This window comes from Neopelma chrysocephalum, unplaced genomic scaffold (genome assembly GCF_003984885.1).
Source record: "Neopelma chrysocephalum unplaced genomic scaffold, ASM398488v2 Primary Assembly neopelma1_82, whole genome shotgun sequence".
NCBI classification, from domain to species: domain Eukaryota; kingdom Metazoa; phylum Chordata; class Aves; order Passeriformes; family Pipridae; genus Neopelma; species Neopelma chrysocephalum.
This window is the reverse complement of record NW_020897744.1, coordinates 3,547,585-3,570,832: the sequence shown is the minus strand read 5'-3', so window position 1 is coordinate 3,570,832 and position 23,248 is coordinate 3,547,585. Positions and strand designations below refer to the sequence as shown.

The 23,248-nt window shown below is 45.6% G+C and overlaps 1 protein-coding gene across 4 annotated transcripts in view; it reads left to right on the top strand.

The window, feature by feature from the left end:
- RFFL (ring finger and FYVE like domain containing E3 ubiquitin protein ligase) overlaps nt 1-22,741 on the top strand; it is a 29,158-nt gene extending 6,417 nt beyond the window's left edge. For 2 of the 4 annotated variants that reach the window (XM_027690763.1, XM_027690762.1), the window contains 6 exons: nt 12,112-12,299; nt 15,857-16,261; nt 17,852-17,938; nt 18,290-18,497; nt 19,686-19,709; nt 20,244-22,741. In XM_027690763.1, the coding sequence (XP_027546564.1) occupies nt 12,117-12,299; nt 15,857-16,261; nt 17,852-17,938; nt 18,290-18,497; nt 19,686-19,709; nt 20,244-20,425 (1,089 nt within the window). In that variant the 5' untranslated portion in view covers nt 12,112-12,116 and the 3' untranslated portion in view covers nt 20,426-22,741. Of the gene's footprint in view, nt 1-5,157; nt 5,250-6,338; nt 6,797-12,111; nt 12,300-15,856; nt 16,262-17,851; nt 17,939-18,289; nt 18,498-19,685; nt 19,710-20,243 lie in introns of those variants that run through there. The other 2 variants (XM_027690764.1, XM_027690765.1) reach the window with 2 other exon arrangements.
- The last annotated feature ends 507 nt before the right edge of the window (nt 22,742-23,248 follow it).

The window sequence follows — 23,248 nt, the reverse complement described above, 5'->3', positions numbered from 1 at the left end:
GAAAACCTCTGTCAAGGTTTGCAGTGTGTGTATTTTGGAGGTGACACACTGCACCTCTCACACGGTTTCACCGTTTTGGTTTGTTCCCCTCTCGCTGCGTTAAAGGCCGTTTGTATCACGTTTTCAGACAATGTGTGCAACTGCACATAATGAAGCCTTTTCATCCAAGGGAATGTAGGCCAAACCCCAGCCTGGTTCATGAAAGGCTTCACTTTGTCTGAGGGAAGTAAGATGATTGTTCTTGGAAAGAGGCCTTGTCTCTCTGTCAGTGCTGCTCTGCCCAAAGCCAAAGTAACTTGGTAAGACATTGTTCTGGAGGCCTGAGTTTGCTGTTTTACTTCTGGATGTGGCTCTTAATAACACCAGCTAAAGCTTTCATTGCTCTGGCAAGAATAACAGATGCAGGCTTGAAATTAAATCTCTGTTACATGGTAGAATTTCCTAAAAATTCCCCTAATAAAAGCAAACGTGAAGAAAAGGGTATCAGCTATTACTGTCTATTGTATACTTGCCCAATCAGCTTTAGTCCTTGATTATGGAGGAAACAGTTTATAAATATTTATTGAACTTTCTGAACTTGTGAGTAAAAGGGAATTTTTACAATCCACAAAAGATTTGAAATCTAAAATCCTTGATGTTTCCCTAACCAGCAGTTTGATAACACGCTGCCTTCCTCAGACCTTATCTTGTCTCAAGTCCCAAGAATGTTTGTCTTTTTTGTTTGTTTTGTGGTTTTTTTTTTACAAGGCCACATTTTTCAGTAACACTTTTTTTTTTAAAGTAAAACCAAGCTTTTTAAGCAATATTTTGTTCTGCATGTTAAGCATAATTTTCACGGTGAACAGGGAAAGCTCAAAGTTCAAACAAATCCAACAACAACAACAAAAACCAAACCACCAAAAACCAAACTGGACTTGCATGTCTTTTGCACTTGTGTGAAATGTGAATTTGGCCTCAAAAATCATCTTGTCTCATTCTTCTTTTATACATTATGTGTTTTGTTCTAATGTAAACTTGTTAGGATGCTCTGCAGAAGTGCAAGGAGGTCGTTCACTCTCAGCATTTCTTCCCAGAAGTTCCTCACTTCTGTGAGCTGTGGTAGTTCTCTGACAGTATTTAATTCCATTACAAACACAGTCCTGCTTTAAAGAAATGAAATATTAACTTGATTCCATTCCCTGATGGGGCCTTATCTGCGTTTTACTCATGGAAAACTGAAGCACAGAGAACTGAAGTGACCCAGATGCTCACAGATAGAAACTGAAACCAAAAATCCTCACCCTCCATTGTCCCATACTACTTATCCCATTACTGATCTGAAAATAATTACCCAATGAGATTTCTTAAAATTCAGGTCTTTTTTAATTTAAAAATAGGAATATCTGGTATCTGATTTTGTTTGTGTAATCAAAAATGGGACAGTTTCTGCTGAACTATTGAACTGAGACAAGTAGAGCTCAAAATAGAAGAAAGTTCATGTTGATGTTATCAGGTCAGTGGTGGAAAAGATTGTGTCATTGGGAACTTTTTGTCGTGCTGAAATGCCAGATTAGCTGTTGTTTGTTTGGGCTCTGAGGACAGAGGTGAAGACGTTTTTAGGTTTTATTTAAAAAATCAGAGTTCTTTGTTGTTAAATGGCTGTGTGAAAGCACAAGGCAGCTCAGGATCACCTCCGTGATAGGTGGTCTGGCTTTATTCTTCCTGCCCCAACAGTGGGGTTTAGTCTAATGTGAAAACCATGTCTGCCATTTTACAAAGCAAACAAACCCAGAATGGAAAGAAATGCTCCTCCCAGTTACGGAGAAGCGAAATGAAGACGTGATGATGTCTGTGCGCTGCAAAGGTCAGGGAAAAAACCCACCAAACCCAAGTAGATTTATTGGTTTGTAAGACCCAATGATTTGTGGAGCACTGACTCATGGTGTCTGAATGCCTGGGCTTGCCAAAAGCCCTGCACTGAAATGTGACCCTGAGCTGCCTCTGGGCCTGGGCCATATATGGGAAATTTCCTCTCCAGGACAAAGGTAGGGAATCCAGGAGGTGCAGGTCCCTGACCTGTCTGAAGCTTTCATTACCTCCTGTCCTCCCAGTCTTTTGTGAAAATATATTTTGTACAGGTTGAATCCAGCAGTGGTTCCATGTTCAGGGCTTTCTGTTTGATCCCATGGATTTAGCAGGATTAGGTGAGCGGTGCCATCAAAGGATGCCCGTCCGGCCTCTGCTGGCACTTCACACTGGTGCTGAAAAGGCTTGACAAGGAGTTTGAATGTTCTGCCATAATATATGTATAGAGACATGGCAGTAAAGGAGAACTACCTTTTTTGGGGGGATAATGGCTTTAATTCCAAGAGACAAATGTGCATTTACTTGAGTGGTTGGTGCTGATAATGTAGGTGAGCTCCTGTGTGAGCTCTTGCAGAATTTCCTGGGGATGTGACCTCTCTACTCAGTAACCAAAAACACAGGACCAGATGGATGTTGGGCCTGTTCATGCTTAGGTTTGAATAAAGCCTGGATTTTAGGCTGCTTTATTTTCTGTCCCCTAGTCCTTAATATTCTGCAGAGGTTGAGGCTGGAAGGAGAGAGGCACAGCAATCAAACAGGGGCGGTGGTACAGGAACCGATTTAGAATCCTTCAGCCCTAGAAACAAACACTGTGGATGGTTGGAAATGGACATTTCCACAACATCTGCCCCGGGAACGCTGTAAGGAGCTTGTGCTGGTCCTGCTGGCAGACAGGGATGGTAAGGCTTGAACTTTCCCTCAGTGTTCCAGCTCGTACCCAGGGCTGCTCGGAAGCAGTTCTAATTTCAAATGCTCCAGTGCTAAGTGGAGATTGGCACAAAGATAATATTTACAGAAATGCTTTAAGAGTGCAACTTCAAAGTGCCTCTCAAAGTTCCACCTGTACTAACTTCCTTCCCAAGAGGGTGGGGCATTTTAACTCGTCCACAGATGAGGTGACTGGACCATAAATAAACTCACTTTCTTTTTTGCGATATCTTTTGTTGTCTCAGTAACAAAACAAGTCTTCAGGTTTGTGTTCAATATCCTGGACCTTTTTTTAACTCCTGACTAATTCAGAAGTATTTCTGCAGTCTGGGAGAGCAGAGCTTCCCACACCGTTTCGGATGTGACGCGTGTGCTGGTCTTTGTACGTGTCTGCAGTTGCATTTTATTCTATTTCAGCACCTAGTTTGGATTTGAATTCAGGTTAATTTGGAGTAGGCATAGCTATGAAATGAGTCTGCAGTGTTTGTACTTGTTATGATGTGCCTCAGTTACATACATCCAGATCTGTTTCAGTCCAGCCAAATAAAAAAATTATCTTTTTTCAGGCTCCAGTTAAATAAGTTAGAGGTTGCCTGCCAGTCTGCACAGAGCTGTGCTACATGCAGGCTTACTGCATGTGCACTTTTCCACTTGTATAAATTCCATGGGGTTTAGGTTGATTTTTTATTAACAGCTTCTGGAATAAAGGGGGGAGAAGGGTAGGTTTTGCGTGCAAGGAATTTTGAGACTCTATTTTGATTTGAGAGGGGTAGATTTAGAAGCTTATTCTTTAAAAATAAACCTGAAGCTTGGCATGACAAGTAATTTATGGGATTTCCAACTGGTGTTGAAGTTTATCAGCAAACACTCAATTCTGGGTGTTGGAGACACAGCGACAGCCCGGAGTCTTTAGAGCATTAGTGCCAACTGTAATCCCAATTTCAGGGAAAGTGCATGGAATTCTGGCTGATCCTGTCCCACCTCCAACCCAGTCTCAGCTCTTGGATGAGTAATAGTGCAAGACTTAAGGCTGTACTTGGAACTGTCTCTATTTTAGGAACAGCTGCTGTAGAGGATTCCATCTCAGAATCCTGGTGCACCAGGTGGGACAAGGGTTTCTGTGCCCATCACTGCAGTGTTCTGTGTCCCCACCTCTGCTGATTTGGGGTCAGGCTTGTTTTAAGCTTGAGGAGCTGTGTCTGGGATAATGCACCTCTTTCTTCTCCCTCCAACTGCCCCCATATGCTTGTGCTTCATTCTGAAGATGAACTGTTGATGAATATGTGATTTATCCAGTTTGTGACTTCCTCTCCCAATGAAACAAGATGTGCAGTTGCCATCAGAGGCCTCTGGGGCCAAGGATTTCAACAGGAATAGCTTGATCTCCTTTCATCTCAAGTGGGAACTGTAGTGATGTGATGAAAACACAAATTGACATAATTTCTCCAGCTCCCTGCATTCCCCCATTTAGGAGAAGAGTATTATTAGAGCCAGCTGACAGTGGTGGAAGCTGAGGCGAGTCAAAGCTGTTCCCAGGATGTCCCTGGGTAAACTGTGGATCTGCTCCTCTTTGTTTGCAATACCCAAATGCTGAAGTCACTCAGTCTTTTGCAGCACAGCAGAAACTTATTTTCAGCAACTTTCTATTCTGGGCATTGTAAAATTTGCTGAGAGAGTGAGGTATTTGTAATGTTGAGAGGAGGAGGAGACTCCCTGAAAAGCTTCTGCTGTCCCTTTGGAGCCCCTTCCTGGCTTCCAGGTGGGCACGGACCGAGCAAACCTCCCCCAGCTATTGTCACATGAATGTCATGGAATAGTGGTCTAGGTGGGTTTTGAGATGAAGTCTGGAGAGTATGGAATGACAGCTTTCCTGGATTAAAGCTGGTAAAGGAAGCTACACAGTTATTTAAATGTCCAGGTTTTCCTTGAGCAATTTATTGCTACATATTGCAATTATTGCAATTACAGTTTTAGCAGTGACCCACTGCAACTAAATCCGAGAAGACCTGTGATGATGTGAATGAACAGAGAAACAAATCCATCATGGCCCTTTTCCTCTGTAATAAAAAGGACTGGTTGAGTTGGTAGGTGATAGTCTAGGATTCCTGGACTGCTCCTTGCTAAAGTTTTCCTGGACAGCTTCCACTTTCACTGCCAGCTTTGAGTGTGGGACAAAGGATAGAGACACAGGTACACCCACACAAGGTGCTGGAAGGGTGGGAATGGCAATAAAACTGAGTACTCTGGAATCTTACTTCTCCAGAGTTTCCTTTCTTCTCTTCCTGGCTTGGCTCGTGCTGTATATCACAGCTTACTAATTTAGTCTTGCTGATGAATATCAAACTAGTGGGAAAGAGCACAGGGGCTTTCTGAACTGTTTTTCAGCATAGCAGGAGAGTGGAAGGAGATAAGTCTATCTGAGGTCACGGCACATTCCTTGGAAAGAGGCATGGGACTAAGGAATTGAGACAGACTGGGTAAGATAAATAATCTTCTAAAACCAGTCACATGATTTCATTAATCAAGTTGTTTTGTGTTAACTTGCTGGAATAATGTCACTTGCAAAGGCAGGAGGCTGTTGAATTTCCATTTTGGCAGATGCCTCCAGACCTAATCACAGTTAAGAGCAAGAAGAGCTTTTTATCTAAATATTTTTCAATATATAAAATACAACTTCGGGTCCAAATAAACAGTTTATATTGAAATAATACTCACCCCAGGTACCCAGCTCCTTACAATACAGGATTTTCAAGCTTCTCACGTTAAAATGGGGAAAAATTGGTATTACCTGTGCTACGGGGAAGAGGGAAAGCAGGTGAGTGGTGAGTTTGCAATTCAGGTGCAAGGCTGAGAGTCAAGTGAGAGAGTGTCTGTTTCTGCCTTGGGAATCGGCTTCCTGGGAACTGCTCTGTAAATCACACAGCTTTACAGAACCATTCTCTCAATTGTCAGGTGGGAAGTGCAGCTCTCTAGTTTCAAAGAGGTGCTTGAAGCTGAGCTGCTTTGTGCTGGTGGGATTTCAGGTGCTTTCGCTGGAGATCTGTCTGGCAATCTTCTACCAAACAGAGCATCAAGTGTTGCTGGGAGGGAGCTTGCAAATTACTCAGAGCATGTTGATAAACACTGATACAGCTGCAGGATGTCCTTAGAACCCTTAAGAACTCTTATTTTTCCTCTCATCTAAGCAAATTTTCCAAGGGCTTGCCTTGCAGATGGTTTACTCAACGTAAACCAGGTTATAGCAGCATGAAGGGGTCTTTGCTCTGTGCCACGTATCTGGGAAGTTTTATTGGTGCTTCCCTCAGCTCAGCAGTAATTCCAGGCGGTAGCGTTTCCCCGAGCCGTGTGTGGCTGTGCCGAGCTGCCGTGGCCCCGTTCCAGCTCTTCCCTGCTCCCTCTGCTCCCTGCCCCAGTGGGCTGCCCTGTTTACTTTCTGCTCCGTGGTAAATGGATGTCACTTCCTTCATTCAAATGCTGGTGCGCAGCCAGGTTCCCGTCCTCCGGGCTCGCACGCTCGGAGCCGCAGCGCACCCGGTGAGGGCACACACCACCCAGCCCAGCTGTGTGCCACGCTCCTGGAGCGGGCTCCTGGCTCCGCGCCTTGGGATCTGCTGGCTCTTCCCAGATTCCTGACCCCCACAGTCTGTTGGAGGCATCTCTGAGGTGTTGAAGGGGGTCTGAGGATGGATTATTACCGGAGGGCACAGGCTGCGCTTCCAGCCTGGCACTCTGTGCATCCAGCAGGGAAGGTGTAGCCGGCACATGGACATGGAGTGCCGGTGTCTGGCCGTCGGAAGCAGCCGGTGGACGTGAGTGTGCGGGGGCTGTTCCAGGGCAGCCCTGATGTGCCCGGCAGCACAGGCACTCCTGGATGCACGGAATCCTCACCAAGGAGCCACAGGAACCCTGGACACCCCGCAGTGACTGTGCTCAGTGTGGGCTGAGCTGAACGCTCTGCCTGCACAGCTGGGCACGTTCTCACCCGGAAGGCTTTAGACTCACATCAGAGTTGCTGATCAGACTGGTGAGCAATCGTGTATTTGTCTTTGTAAGGATTATTGCTGTTGTATGCTTGGATGGTTAGAGATGGGAAATGTCTGCAGACATTTGGAAGGCACAGAGCAGAATGGAAAAATGTCTCCTCCTTCCAACCCCGAATCTCTGTCTCTCTCCCCCCTGAACACCCCTGTTTCTAGCTGTGATACAGTGCTGATGTTTAATTGCTCGTTTTTTCAAGGTGTGCATGCTGCCACCTTGGGCACAGGTGAACTACTGCCTTTACTAATATACATATTTTATTCTATCCCTATATAAAAATCTCATGTGCTCAATCCAGTTGTTATATCCAGCAAATGAGATGTGCATACTTTGGGACAGACAGCCAGGGCTGGTCCCATCTCTTCCTTTTCTCATGCTCTGTAGTGCTGGAGACATCATGTCGTGCTCAGACTGGCAACTCCTTCCCTTGTCCTTCCTGTGAGTGGCTCATTTGCTGACTTTTCCAGCTGTCCCAACATATGGTTGCTCCCATTTATCATAATTCAGGTCTCTGTGCCTGGGACACAGGCTGATAAAAATAATGCTTCATGCATAAATGGCTTTTGAGCAGATTATTCTATAGCTCTGTTATCAAGTAAAAACTATTTTTTGACCAAACTAGGTTATTAGTGAAACTAATTTTAGCAAGGGATTTCTTATCAGTGCAGGTTTACTGGAAAAAAAAGTAGTAAATTGTAACAATGAGCAACTGTCCAATGCCACTAATGAGGCACCAAGGTGGTTAACTCATGAAATACTTGAACCATTTCAGAACAGCATTCATGAAAGTGAGATTTGATTGATTTTGCATGGATTAATAATGAAAAAAGTACTTAAAAAAGTGCATTATCAATACACAAATATTTTAAAGCCACACTGCCTTTTTCTGGCCTCCTGAACAGATTTCAGTGACCTTCGAGCCACTCGGAATGGCAGGAACTGCTGCTGTTGGGAACAGTGTAATCCCACTCTGGGTGTGTTGCCTTGAATGTTGTGGCTTTGCTGTTGTGGAGCCACACAGTGGATGCCAGGCTGGACAGGTGGTGTTGTGGAACATATATAGTGGATCACAGCAGGTTCTGAAGGCAGTAAGGAGGTAGCAAGGAGGATGGTCTGTTGATGAATGAGGTGGAAAGAGGAGCTTGATGGCTCAGGGAGTTGATGGAAAAGCAGCTCATTGTGGTGAGCAGAGTCTTCTCTAAATTAGGAGGTGTGAGGCAGCTCTTGGGGCTGATGAGCAAACACCACTGGAAGCTGCTGTCTTGCATCTCCCTCCCTTTTTGGCACCCTGCTCCATCTGCAGGAGCCTCAAGGGTCATCAGCCCTGCTGTTCCAGTGGTTAAAGGCCTCTCAGGAGCAGAAGTACTTGTTCCTGTGGCTTCTCCTCATGTGGGAGTAAAATCAGCTGCTTCTGGGAGCTCAGTTCCTTTTGATCCCTTAAGTGTCTCATTGGTGCTACTGCATTCCAGCTGCTGAATTCCTGAGTGGTCAGGAAAAGAAGCCAGACCTGGTCCTCCAGAGCTTTATTATACAGAGCTGAAAGCTCACTGATTCCAAGATGTTCCTTTTGCTTGTTCTGCTCCCTTATTGTTTGTACCCTTAGGAAAATAAAGGGAAGTTTTATATTCAAACACAAACCACAGTTTCCCTCTGCAGCCACAACCTACCCTTTGATAAAATCCAAATAACATGTGTAATAACTGCTGTGTGTAGGCAGTGACCTCTGATACTCCAGCTAGCAAGGTTATGGCAGTAATCCTGCACATATAGTGAGAACCTGAGTTCACACACTTTTTAATGAAGATGGAAAGCATAAGAATCCAGGCCTGCATTAGGAACCCTGTCTTCAGCTGTGTATGGGAGGAAAACTTTGACATCACTGGTATTGCCTCCAGAATTAAATCATGCTTGCAGATTTATACAGAGCTCATGGTGTTGCATAGAATGTGTTAATGAACAGGTGATGAAATGAATTTCACTCTGCTCTTTAAATTCAGTGAAGAGAGTAATGGCATCCACAGCTTCATACTGGAAAAATAAATAAATACAGTTTAAAAAGCAGTCCAGCAGAGCATGAGGGAGTGCTGGCACTGCTTTGCCCACAGAACATGGCAAGCAGCTCCCTGCCAATATTTATTGGATTTCTTCTGGCCTCTCTTAAAGCAGCTCAAGAAAGGAGATAAAACAGTCCCCCTTCCCAAGGTGATGATTGCCATGTGGGTGGATGTGTTTGCAAGTCCAGGATAGACTCTTTGATCTTGTGTCTCCACCCTTGATGAAACTCCTTCTCCCTTTGCTCTGGCAGATGCTCCGAGTGCAACACGCAGTTAGGATTTAGGGCAGGTAGGTTTTGGCTGCCAGAAGTCCCTGTTGGGTGACTTCCAGTTTGCCAAACCCACGCTCAGGTCCGTGGGTGGAACAGTTGTTTCTGTGGCTCCCATTAGCCCGTATGAGCATCTTGTCCAGGAATAATGCTGGGATCAGTAGTGCCTGTCATGTCAGTCCTGCCAGTAAGTCAACATCTTTTATTCAAGATATTCCTTGAGGATTCCTGAAATCCATGATGTCATTAACTTTTCCAAGCTGTCACGTTGATATTAGTCAGGTTACTGTAAGTATTTACCCAGCCCTTTCCACTGGGCATTTCTGTGTGACCTCAGTGTAGCTGTGGAGTCCTTGGGTGCAGAAGAGGTGTTGATCTGCAGAGCACAGACAGGCTTTGCACAGGGCAGGGCTTTCCAGCTCTGACCCTCAGACTCTGCCACGTCTGTAACAACTACCCAGGGAAATGAGCAGTTCCTGGATGGTGCTCACCAGGTACCTCTGAATGGGTAAGGAAATAAATCGGGGAGTACTTTGGCTGTAGAGTTACCAAGGACACTGCCATCCTGAATTTTCATTGTGAAATTCTGCTTGCCAAGTGCTCTCCCAGTGGCAGGGCTTGTTTCCTCAGGTCTGAAGCTGATCCTGTACAGGACAAAGGAAAAATCCCCCTTGGAGCAGCTGCTGGGTCTTACCTGTATTGTTGTACAGAGATGTGCCCTCCTTCAAGAAAGGAGATACCTTTGGAAAAACGTTCCAGATCAGAGGGCAGTCCTAGTTATTAGTTGTTTATGGACATTTCCCTTCCATGCCCCTGAAGTTGAGCAGGATTAAGGTTCTTCTAAAGCAATGTCTGAGCCTTTTTGTCGGCCTTTTAATTTGCTGGCAGTCACAGAGCTACAACCCCAGCTGAATGCTGAGCTCTGTCTTGCTTTATCCCAGTTTGTTCACTGCCTTGTGTTTTTCTTCCCGATGTTTGACATGTTGCAATGTTCCAGAGTGAATTAGTAGACTGTCTTCTTTTAGGAAAACAGTTTTTGGGGGCAGGCAGTAGCATTTGTGTATTCTGTTATCGTGGGTGGCCTTCAGCTTGCAGGGGTCCTTGAAACAGGAAGGGAGCTTAACTCTGGACACAGTTTTCCACTGCTGTGGAGGTTGTGAAGGCTTGTTTGGCTGTGCAGCTCTAATGTTGTTTAGATTTGCAATTCCTAGGAACAAATTAAACCTCCAAAGAGCATAATTTAAACTAGAATTTCCGTATTTTTGCAATACAAAGGCTGTGTTAACTCCTCAGTGGCACTGAGAGGTTGAAAATTAATGTGCAGAGAGAAAAAGGGTAATTGTTGCTTTTATCTATGCCATCTAAAGTACGTGTTTGATTGCAGTGCAGAGCTGATACAGATGGGTGATAGGTTATTCCTGCTCATGGAACACTTCCCTCCATGTGTTTATTGGGATCTGGTTGCCAGCCTAAGTGCAATTTACACTATTTATTGAGATCTGGTTGCCAGTCTGAGTGCAGTTTGCAGTGCAGGATGTGCACATCAGTTACATCAGGAATGAATCCCGTCATGAACGTGGAGATTTTCACTTAAATGTTGCAATGTGCTGATCCTGCAGGGAGGGCTGAGCTCACACTGTGGGATTTGAAAGGCTGTGTCTGGGACAGCAGGAACTCTGACCAGCCAAATTCAGCGAGATGTTTGAAAGGATTAAAGATGCCACTAAAGCTGCAGATACTGGAACAGCACCAGACTGCAAAAGCTTCCCAATTCAACTACATCAGCCCAAAAGATTTAACACTGCTTAAAAAAAAAGAAAAGAACAGAATAGTGTGTTGGTATATTATAGCAAATAACCTTTAGGATTCATACCAGCCCTGTTCCCTTGGGAATCTGGAGTTTTACAGTGGCAATACTGACAGAGGGGAAAGGAGTGAATTGGCTGTGTAGCTTAGAGATGTTTGATTTCCAGAAGTTTATAAAATAGAGCAGCTGTCAGTGATGGACCTGATTTTTAAGGCTCAGAAGAAACATAGTCCAGGAACTCCTGTGTGAGAGCAGAAATGCAGAGGAGGCAATTTGTATTCTGCCTACCCATAAGCGATGACACATGGTGTGTGCTCCAGAAACTGAATGCCCAGATGAATTCAGATTTCTTTGTAAACTCCCAAAAGCAAGTTTATAGCAGTGTATTTTTGGAATACTGCTGCATAGGTGGTCCTGGGAGACTTCAAAACTGAGCCTTTTGCACTGGACTGTTAGGATTTTGGGTAAGTCTACGTGTGTGTTTATGTGTGTGTGTGTGTGTGTGTGTGTGTGTGTGTGTATATATATATATAATTTGACTTGAAAAAGAAAATAAATGATTGTGTATCTCAGATACAGTTGTTTTCCCAAGCAAGTTACTGGAAGAGCCAGTATTTGATTTTTCTTACATTACTGGTATTGACTCGCTGTGTGATGATTTAGCCTCGTGATGCTCTAAATTCAGCTGAGAACAGCACTATGTGAGATCAGTGGCTCCACTGCCCTTGCTTTTATTTTATCTTTTTAGATGTTGTAGCTGTAAATCTGTAGAGGGATTTAGGATGAAGCTGAAGAATAACCATCCATGATTTTATTTAACTGCTCTATGCCACATAATTCCAGCTTCTGTTTTCTTTTCCTGATGCACAAACCCCAAGGTATTGCAGTTTATGTGAAACAGAGACAGCCTGTTACAGCAAACTCAGAATCTCCTACAGCCAAGTGGAACGTAAAATTTCTCTTATCTTCACATGAAATTCTAGTAATAACTGTCCTGGGCTGTATTTGTGCCTTCCCACCAAAGGCACATCGTGCTGGACTGGGCGTGTGGGTTTTGCAGAGGAAGGATCATACTTAACTAAGACACTGTTAGCAGTGAACGATGGTGGGCAGTGTAACTGCAGTTCAGACCGTGTCCCGTGTCATTCCTAACCTGTTTTTCCCCTTGCAGTTACTATGTGGGCGAGCTGCTGTAACTGGTTCTGTCTGGACGGCTCAGCCGAGGAGATGCAGCCGCAGCCGCCGCCAGCCCGAGCCCAGGCCTATTCCAACCCCGGCTACAGCTCCTTCCCCTCTCCCACGGCTCCCGAGCAGAGCTGCAAAGCCTGCGGGCTGCACTTCGACAGCTCCGCCAGCAAGGTGAGTGCTGGCAGTGTTCAGCTGCTTCCCCGAACCGCTCGGGAAGGAAACAAATGCTCCTTAGAGGCCTCTGCTCTGAGGACATTCCATGTGGGAAAAGACTTCTGGGTCTTCAGTCATTCTTTCACAATTAGGCGTCCTTAATGCGACTGGAAATGCTTAATCTTCTGTAGGCTTGGCTTTGCCGGGCCTGAAAGAAGAAAGGCAAGCTGCTGATAATCACTTAAAGGAGCATTAGCTTAAATTATTGTTATTTAAAAACACTAATGTCCTTTGAAAAAGAAATACGTAATTTCTGGGAACAACTTTGGTAATGTTTGTGCTTTCATCTGCTTCAACTAAAAAGCCAGGGAAGTTTATTGTGGGTGTGTGTAGAATTGCTGAAGCAAAAAAAAAAAACCCAAACCCAAATCCAACCCAAATTTATATTATCTTGTTTGTGAACTCCATTTGTGAGTATATAGATGCCAAAATAATTGCTGCCACAAGACTTTTAATTTGACAGCAAATCCTGCCTGGGTTTGCATTATTTGGGCATGGTGGGTCCTATAATGCTGCTTGAAAATGTTTTAGGGAGGAAAGTTGTTCTGCATCCACATTCTGTGGATCTGTAGCATGTTACTGAACTTAAGAATGTGAGAATGCACAATTAACAGTGAATTTTGGCCACAGCCCTTTTAGGTTAGATGGGAAAGTTCATAACCTGGTTTTCCTTGCACCTTTTTATTCATACACGAGGACACACATGTGGGGAATGGTAAGTCTTGGCAGGGCTGTTGCTTTCCTCTCACAGAACAGGGATATTGATGCATTTTTGCACTGAGAAGTGTTGTTGCTCCAGAAATCACTGGAAATTCAAACTTTGGTAATATACTGGGGGGTTGGGTATACATGGTGATACATTTGGGGTATGTAGGTGTGCTTAGACTTTTCCTGGTGCTGGGGCAGCTGGAATGGTGCTGTCCCTGCACAGGACTCTGCAGTGTTGTGTTCAACATTGCCCTCATCGATGTGATGTGTCCTCACAAATACTTGTGAGAAGAGTTATCCTGGATCCAGTGCCTGCTGTTCTGCATTATAGCAGTGAGAGCTTGAATGTTGGCACTTGGTGTCCTCCTGCACACAGAGAGGAGCCAAGGGAACCAGAGCCCCATCCTGGTGTCTCTGGGAGATGGGCTGTCAGAGCAAACACCCAGCAACAGCTTCCATCCTGGACATGGCCTGACCTTTTAGGAGCAGGCTCTAATTTACAACACCACTTTAAACTAATCATTCTAAAGAGCCATAGTCACTGCCCTTGTACTCAGAGTTCAGCAAATATATGAAAGCTGTAAAAGCTGCTTGAAGCTGAGCTGTGCCCCACATGTGCCTGTTTGAACACTTGGTGCTCAGATACAGGCTGGGGAGTGTTTCTGTCTGCAGATGAAGCCCAGTGCTGAACTGATAAGCCAGAGACACATCTGGCTTTATTTTGACTTCTCAAATGTATCATTTGATAGCCAAGGCAGGCTGTCATTACTGTTGATGGCCTGCAAGGAACACTTTGGATAACGCAGCCCTTGTGCTGGGCTTGCTTACGTGACACCTAAAGATGGGAGTGCTCCAGCAGGGCTTTTCTGGCTGGAAGGTCCTTGCCAATGCAGAGGTTCCCTTTGGAGCAGATTTGGCAACCTGCAAGGCATGGGGAGGCTTCCCCCTGCCAGAGAAAAGTGGCGTTGTTTGGGGTTTTGGGTTACTTTGTGGGGGTTTTATTGTTGGGCTTTTTTGGTTTTGTTTAGGGTTTTCTCATCTCAGTTGTTCTGATTTCTGCCCGAACTGATTTCTGCCCCCCAGATGGGCAGTTGAGAGAGGGCAAGTTGTCAATGAGGTTATTTTTCCACTTCTCTGCCTTTGTGAAGTGTTTGTTCCCCTGCCCTAGACACACACAAACAGTTCCTGTCTGTGCCCTGAAAACTTCCCGAGAAACAGGATTGCTTCTGCAATCACAGGGTCAGAAAAAATTACATATCAATGGCTTTTATAATAACCAAGTTAAGGAAAACTTCTCAAAACTGGATGTTTTGTGGGAATTGCCCTTCCTGCCTTGCTTTGTGATTGATGAAAGTCACTTTTCCTTGGCAGGCCCCCAAACAAGCGTCTTGAGATGAGGTTTCAAGTTTGCATGACCAGAGATTCTCTCTGGGGTAGAAATTTTCATGTCTTAAAGTGTCTGGGCAGGAAATGGGGATTCTTTCCACTAACTGTCACTGTAAGTGTATTCCAGGGTCTAAATGAGAGGCCTGTTGGTGTTAATTGTAAGGGTGTGTGGGGAGCCAGGGGGCTGCCAGGGGATCAGGAGGAGCTTTTGTAAGCAAGTAGGGTATTTACACCCTGTAAAACATGAGAAACATCTGCTCTCTTTGAACTGTGTAGTTAGAGATGTTCTTTAATCATCAGAGCCGATTATAAAACAATTTTTTTTTTGTCCTTGAGTTTGTATTTGTTGCTTCTTCAACTCCACGTGTGTTCTTTTCCTTGCACAAAGGAAGGATCAGGATGTCAGGATTTCATAGAGGTGCTTGGCTTCGCTGAGACTCTGAATCACCTTCTTTAACCAGCACTGAAACCACTTCTTTCTTCCCTCAGGGCTTTTTAAAAGGCACGTAATGTGGCTGTTCTGCTGCTATTCCTATTGGAAAATGTAGAATTTGCCTTTCCAAAGTGTTGAACAGTCAAGTTTCTGCAGAAGTCAACACGGACTGTGAGTGCTTGGAACTTCTGAAAATCGAGCCCTGAGTGACAAGATCAGAACAGGATCAAATATAAACATTAAACAACAGAATTTAATCTGTAAAGTTTTTAAATGTCTGGGGCCTAATATTTCCAAAACTTCCAACACTTTCTGTCTAGCACTAACTGGCACACAGTGGGTGTATTATTTTCAAAATAAGCTATTTTTGTTGTTTAAATAAATGCTGAGTTCTTTGATGTCTGTCAGACACTGTAAGCTTTGCTGTTCCCTTTCCCTCTTATGGCGAAAGAAAGATTCATTTAGTGATTGTAGCAAATTGGAGGGGAAAAAAGGGGGGTGGGGAGGGAGGTCATTTATAGCAAGTATTACATTTATGAAAGAGAGAAATGTTTTTTTTAAGTAGTTCCCTCCAACGCTGGAGCTTTCTAAATGCAACAGAGCAATATGCACAAATAGCTGGAATCCACGTGCAGGACAGAGATTTCCTTAGAGAGATCTGCTGATTTCCTCTGGCTCAAACTGAGTGAGCAGGTGTGGAAAACTCCTGCCATGTGAGGGAACTGACTGGGAATATAACGCTCCGTTCTGGGGAAATGGGGTGTGAGTGGGGCTTCTCCAGGAACCGTGAGGAAGGTAGAGATCAGCTCAGGGATCAGTCCTTTTCCTCATTTAGGAACACAGGGAACAGACTTGGCACTTTTCCCTAAATCCCAAGGATTTGATTGTGCTTTCACAGAGGCTGCTGCTCCCTTTGGCCTCCGGACGGGAGGTCACTGTGTCCCGCTGGCACAGGATGGGTTTGACTCCTTTCCCCTCTCTTTACCAGCACATCTGCTTGGACTGTAAGAAGAATTTTTGCACGTCCTGCTCCAACCAGCCCGAGGGGGGGCCCCTGCTCTGCCACCTCTGCCAGCGCTTCCGAGCCACGGCCTTCCAGCGGGAAGAGCTGATAAAGATGAAGGTGAAGGACCTGCGAGATTACTTGGCCCTCCATGAGATCTCCACGGAGTTTTGTCGTGAAAAGGAGGACCTGGTGTTTCTGATCCTTGGCCAGCAGCCTGTAATTAGCCAGGAGGATCAGATAAGAACAAACACATTTAATACCAGAGCCTCTGGACAGCAAGACTTTGTGAGTCACCCCCCAGCCAGCCTGTCCTCTTCTACCTCACTCGAGGAGTCCTCGGTGTCTGCAGAGCCCATCTCAAGTTCAGTAGCTCAGGAGCACCAACAGGTACAGTCTCTGGCCAGAACCATCCTTTGCAAACTCATTCATCTCTGGTTTTGGATTAACTCCTAAGATGTTGCCTGTAGTTTTGTTGTGTAAAGCTGTGACTTGCTGTCACTAATTTTGATGTGCCGTTCATTAGTGGATTTTAATTTGGTGGGCAGTGCTGACTATGTCAAGCATTCACTCTCAGAGCAACAGCACTGGTTTGGGATGGGTTTTCTCTGGTCCACACTTGCATTGCCACAAGATGCTCCTGTGACTGGTCCTTTGGGGCTGAGAACTCCTGACAACCGTATGCAGGTGTAATGAGATGGTTGATATTGTCCTTTAATTCCTGTGCCACACAGCAGGCACAGTCTAAAGCACTTTGGGAGCTGGAACTGATGAGAAAGATGATAGGAAGTGGGTGAGGTTTTTGGTGTCTCCTGCACTCAGATCAATGGAAAACAAACCAAACAAACCCCGAGTCTGTTGCCAAGTCTTTGGTTTATGATGAACCTGCAGTTCTGACAAACCTCGTCAGGGGCATTTGAGCTTAATTATTTTTTATTGACCTTGCTTTGTTTGTCTTTCTGCTTTCTGCTGTGGGAAGTTTACTCAGTGTTTGACATCTGCTCCTTGTCCTATTACAAAGTTAATAGGTGTATTTAGTTCCCTGAAAATGTGTGTACCTTCTGCTTCCTCAGCAGATAAATCTAGTTCGAAGGAGGAGTTTTCCTGGGAGAACGTTTTTTTACAAATCATTAAAAGGCATTTTAATTCCCTGGTTTTCTGGATATTGCCATTCCAGTTTTTACCAGCTCTGTTGTCTTCCCTGACTGCCCCGTGATACATTTCAGCTTCTTGTCTCTACTTGCATGACATCCTGCTACAGCTCGGGCTCTTTGATGGTTATTGTTCCTCTTGTGCTCTGTAAATATTAACAAGTCCCCACCTGGATAAGTAGGATGGTAACATTACAGTCTCTTTGTCAGGAGGAAACCAGAGGGGAAGGGTGGCTGCTGAGGCTGAGTCAGATACAATTACACTTCTCATTTTATGGAGAGCCCAGAGCAGCTGCTCAGCTTTTTTCCTCCAGCTCTGTTGCTGCTGGTTCTTCACTCAGAGTCTCCTGTTTGCCCACTCCAGAACCCACCTGAGGAGGGGTTTGTCTGGTTACTGTGAAGATCTGGAGACTCTGAGCTGTGTTAGAGGGTTGTACAGAGCCTTGCACTGAGAGCTCATGTACTGTCAGAGCTCTGACAGCACATCAGTGTGACACTCAGGGAAGGATTGCATATATACACATATATATATACACACATGTCTAAATTTGGTCTCCTCCTGATCCAGCCTCACAAGAGCATCACGTGGGATTTTACTGCACAGGTTCTGTACTGAGGCTTTGAAGGTTCAGAGGCTGGACTTCAGTTTCAGAAAGTTTTGTTTGTGTGAGTGCTGCACAGGGAATACTCTGTGAGTGTGCCTGGCTTGTATTTTGTGCTGCACTCGTCCTTCCAGTGGCCAGGGATTGCAGGGACACTGCACTGGAGCTGATTTCCCTCCAGACACCCACAGACACAGCGTTGGTGAAACCTTTATCTCCTCTTGTAGGCAAATGGTCACGTGCCTCCGAGCCCAGTCGGTGTGACAGCAGTTGAGGATGCAGCAGAGGAACCACCAGCAGAGGAGGAGACACAGGTTTGTGTGTCCTGGAATTGGATGACAAGGAATACCGGATTTCCTAGGCTGTATTTGCTACCACAGAGATGGGTGGCTGAACAGTAACTGAGACTGACCACTGGCAGACCCAATCAACCCCCTCCTGTGGCAGCACCTTGTCCTACACGGAGAGAAGGAACTGGTGTCACTTGGACACCGATAATAGAAATTATTTCTGTCTTAAGACTTGTGTTTCTGATGGAGGAATTCAGAGTAACCAGTTATGTTCATCCAAACATGAATTCCTGCTCATGCAGATACTGAAAGTTGATTCACATTGTGGGTTTAGGTGTTGAGGACAAGAATCATTCCACCTTTGTTCCCTTCCAGTCTACTGACTCTGAAGATAACCTGGTGCTGGGGAGGAAGGCTTCTCTCTCCGACCTGAGGAGCGTCGGGGACATCAACGCGCTCTCCGTGCGGCAGCTGAAGGAAATCCTCGCCCGCAACTTCGTCACCTACAAAGGCTGCTGTGAAAAGTGGGAGCTGATGGAGAGGGTGACCCGTCTCTACAGAGAGAAAGACCCTCAGCATCTAGGTGAGAAACCTGGCAAATGTGTGCCTGTTTTCCAGGTTTTCCCTTTTTTTGTAACAGTTGTAGAAGGAAATAGAACTTACTTTATATTTCTGTTTCGTGCAAGTGAGGAGGGAGTTTTACACACATTAGAGTGAAAGTAGCTGAACTCTGCTCACCACTACTTGTAGTTATTTGAGGAGAGCCTCCTGGTAGCTTTGGACAGTCACTGCCCTGTGGCAGCAACATGAGAGCTGTGCACCCTTCACCTCAGATGGTGTGTGGCTGTGGCAGATCCCACTGGGCACTGCCTTAGCCACAGAACAGCTGCTGTGTGCCTGGGCTGAGCTCTTCCCTCTGGACTCATGGTAACTGGGGAAGTGATCAGGGAAGTGCCCTGCCCAGGCAGGAAACTACCACCAGAAAGCAGCTGGGAAATTCAGAGCATGAGCTCAGGACAGCGGCTGCACAGCTGGGGTTTGACTCTGTCTTATGTCAAGAGTGTTCCTGCTGCACACGCTGGGCCTGCTCAGGGAGAGGGGAGGGGATAGAGGGGCACAGAGAATGTACCTGGCTTGACTTTCAAGTGCCAGTTTGCACTTCCAGGGCATTACTTAAAAACCACAGACTTGTACATTATTTACAAGAGAAACTTGTTTTAACACTGATTTCATAGGTTTGTTTCTCAGTGCTGTCCACACTACTGTTGTTTCCTTAAACACATGTCTCTAAGCATTGTCCTCTATAAATGATACAAGATTTGAGACACCTGCTTTGGGTTTATATTCTTGTATCTTGTGCTTTTGATAGAGTTTATCCTTCTCTCTTAATCACAGTTGCCTCTGTGTGTGTCCCAGCAATCCTGGTGCTTGTGTAATACCAAAGGAACTGGCACGAGGGGCTGCTGCAGGTGCAGCACTAGGGAGCCAAATTCTGCACACATTCCAGGGCTGTCTTAAACATGTCTTGAGACATGCCTTGGGAGTGCTGCTTATCTCTGGGAAGCCTTAAGTGTTGTGTAAGCTCAGGATGGGAGAAAGTTTTTTGCCAGCTGTTGAACCTGTCGTGCTCAGAGCCCAGCCTGAGCCTCTCGTGGGGATCAGCAGAAAGCAGTTTTGGTTTAGCAACTCCCTCAGGGCTTTCAGCCCCTGCCTGGTAACCTTTCTGTCCCAGCTGGTTCTCACCAAATCACTTTCTCTTCTTCTGTTGCAGTTTCTGACACAGACGATCACACTGGTAAGTGATATCCTTAATCCTGGATTTGTTTAGGTGGGAAGAACCCTCTGAGATCAAGTCCAACTGTTTCCCCAGCACTGCCAAGGCCACCACTGACCATGTCCCCAAGTGCCACATCCATGTGGCTTTTAAATCCCCCCAGGGTTATTTCTTCCACCACTGCCCTGAGCAGCCTCTTCCAGTGCTTGACAACCCTTTTGGGACAGATGTTTTTCCCCAATATCCAATCTAAACCTCCCCTGGCACAACTTGAGGCCATTTCCTCTTCTCCTATCAGTTACTTGGGAAGAGAGACCCACATTGCTTCACTGACCTCATTGCTGAGAATCTCAGTGGTGTTCGTTTTCATCCACAAATTACTGTGGAAAAGCCAAAACTTCGGGTGGAGCAGATACAGACATGAGGGGGGTCCTTCTGCAGCCCTTCCATGTGCAGGATTCCATTAGGGAAGCCCTTCAGTAGAGCCCACTGGGCTCACACAAACCCAACACACCTCCCTTTGTGTCACCAACCCGTGGTCTCCTGTCCCCTCAGGTGGTGCTGGGCAGCCCAGCGCCGAGGACAACCTGTGCAGGATCTGCATGGATGCTCCCATTGACTGTGTCCTGCTGGAATGCGGGCACATGGTGACGTGCACCAAGTGCGGGAAGCGGATGAGCGAGTGTCCGATCTGCCGGCAGTACGTCATCAGGGCCGTGCATGTCTTCAGGACATAACTGGGGGCAGGGCTGGCGATGCCCTGCAGCCTCCTCTGCCGGGAGAGGAATGGTCCACGTCGCTACAAATAGTTACAAACAGACCCCGCTGGAAGGGAGGGAAGGAGGAAGCCTTGGGGAAAACTGTCCTGCTCAAGCCATGCCTGACTCTGCTCTTCCCACCATCGTGCTTTACACCACAGTGCCTGCACTCCTTGGAGCTCAGTGCCAGCAATCATGAACCACCCACATCCCGGGATGACTCGATCCTCTCTGCTGAGGACAGATGGATGCTCGGCTTTCCACCACAAAGATCAGCTCCAGAGGCTTTGTATTTTCCTCTGAATAATAAAAGTGAACTGGGGTCTCAAAAAGTGTCCTTTGTTTTGCTGCTCAGGCTACACCCAGCAACAACTTGGTTTTCAAAGATTAAAATGTCACTGTGCTTGTTAATTTTACTTTTATTTTTAATTTAATGTAAAACCATGTTATGCTTGCAGGACAGGCAGACTGCCTCCGCTTTCCCTAATTCCAGCCTAGTGCAATTGTGGAAAAACGTATCATTTTATATGAAGGTTGCCTTTGTATTATTGAGAAGTGTTGGGAGGGAGGCTCTGTGAGCATCCAGCCTGGCCCTGTGTGGTGGTTTTTGTTTGTGCCACGGGGAGGGAGGTGTCTGGTTTGATTGTTGTTGACTGCTTTGACTCCACAGACTTCCCAGCACAAACTGAACTGCCTTCACTTGCTGAAGGAGCTACACATCCAAGGCTTGAGTCTTCCCAAGGGTTTAGTGAGGGAACCACTCAGCTGGAGAGCAGTGAGGACTCCAGTGCTACACAATCATTATTTAAGTACAGGTGACTTTTTCTTTTCAGAAGGGAATCATGGAAGAAAGCTATGAGCAATCACCACTGCAGAGCAGCTTCTCCCCCTCCTCCTGGGCTGTTTTACAGTTCTGTTCCCTTCAGGCTGTTTATTAAAAGCCATTTGTTTTGTACTTTCTGCTGGTGAGGGTGGGGAGGAGGGTCCCTGGTCTGATCCCTCACAGCTCTCCTGGGCAGCGTGTGCAGGTGGAAGAACTTGCCAGAGATGATTGTAACTGGTGTATTTTCCCCTCAGTGTGTTTGGCTGTTGCACAGCCAGGCTCCAGACTCTTCATGCCTTAAGTTTCCATCACCGTGGGATTGTGCACTCATTCCAAGGCACTTGTGAAGCTGGGAACCTCCTGCTGCAGGGTTTTGCTCTCTGGCTCTGGGGAGAGGTGATCACTCCATGTTCAAACCGAGCCCCTGCCTGGCTGCCAGCAGGGACCAGCACCAATCCCAGTGTCCCCTCTCAGCTCCTGGAGCACTGGAAGGGCAGTTGCAGGAATAGCACCAAAGCTCCTCGTGCAGTAAGTGATAAATGTCAACAGCAAATTAAACTGTGTATTTTTACCAGGGACTGTTGCATGAGTAGCAGTTCAGCTGCAGGGAGTGGAGGGTCTGTGCTCTGCTGGAGCCAGGAAAGCACCTGAGGTGAGGAATCTGTGGCTCAGGAGGCAGCAGAACCCCTGCATTGCTGAGGGGGTCTCAGAACTCCACCAAAAGGCAGCAGCTGCTGCAGTTTAGTGAACTGAACACTGAGTTTTACCTCTTTGCCTGGTCAGGTTGTTCTTTAATCTTTAGCTTAAGGTTTAACAGGTTCCAGCACGAGAAGGAACTGGTACAATTCCGTGCATCATGTTAAAAAGAAAGGTAAGCAGTGACTGTGTTTACTCTTGGGGAGGGCACAGGGACCTCCAGGAGGTACAGGAATACACAAAGTGCTGAATTTAGTAAATTCACTGTGAAAATTCATGTTGTCATATTTTTCAATAAACTCAGGGCTGGGGGAATTTAGCAGGAAGATTATTCCCCTATGGACAGATGTGCTTTTCCTTGTAGAGGGTAGGCTTACTTTCTACAGCAGATAAATCAAGTTGCAGCTCAATGCCTGAAATTTTAGGGATGAGGAGATACACCCAGTGACTCCAGAACTGCTTTCTGAAGGGAGGACTCTTGTTTTCCCTACTTATGGATATGTGTGACTTGTATTCCAAGGAAAATCAAAATCTGGAGGAAACTGATTAATGATGCAAAGGAATATAATGTTCTGAACTAATAAAGTAAATGGAAATATTTATGTGCTTTATGTACACTGTACATTGTTTAAAGACTTTAAAAGTTAATATTCTCCTTGAAAGGGCATGTTATTCTCTGTTAAATCCCCTTGGTACTATGATGGTTAAACTTACTAGTTTTGGTACAGAAGTTTGGTTTATAATTTTATAATAAAGTTGAAATGTGATTTAGTTAACCTTGTTTCTGACTCTGTTACAACAGGTGGGGAGAAAGCAAGAGATCCTGCAGCTACTGCTGAATCTCAGCCAGAAATTGCTTAAATATTGTTGGTGGGGGGTACAAAGTATAGAGGAGGTTGAAGGAAAAAAGTTACCTGACAACTGCACGTGGCCATTTGCAAAGCAGTTAAAAGGAATAACTATTTCCAACCCCCCCTTCCTTATTTCATTAATATTCAAACACTTGCAATAGTTTTGAACAGCTTCCCAGGAGGTCTCAGTTATCCTAAAAGATCGAGGTGCTGGAGTTCCTTTCTCAGCTTTTACTTGTTGAAACATGAATAGCAGAGCACAGGAGCAACATATTCTGGAAAACAAACCCTCCAGGAGGATACTTGGATAATGCCACAGTAGCTGCTCTAAGAGAAGCTTATTTGGTTTTAATATGAAACCTACACCAAGGTGTAAATGCTCCTGTTGCAGCCCTGAGTGGAGTGTCAGGGACAGGAGAGAAAAGGCAAAAC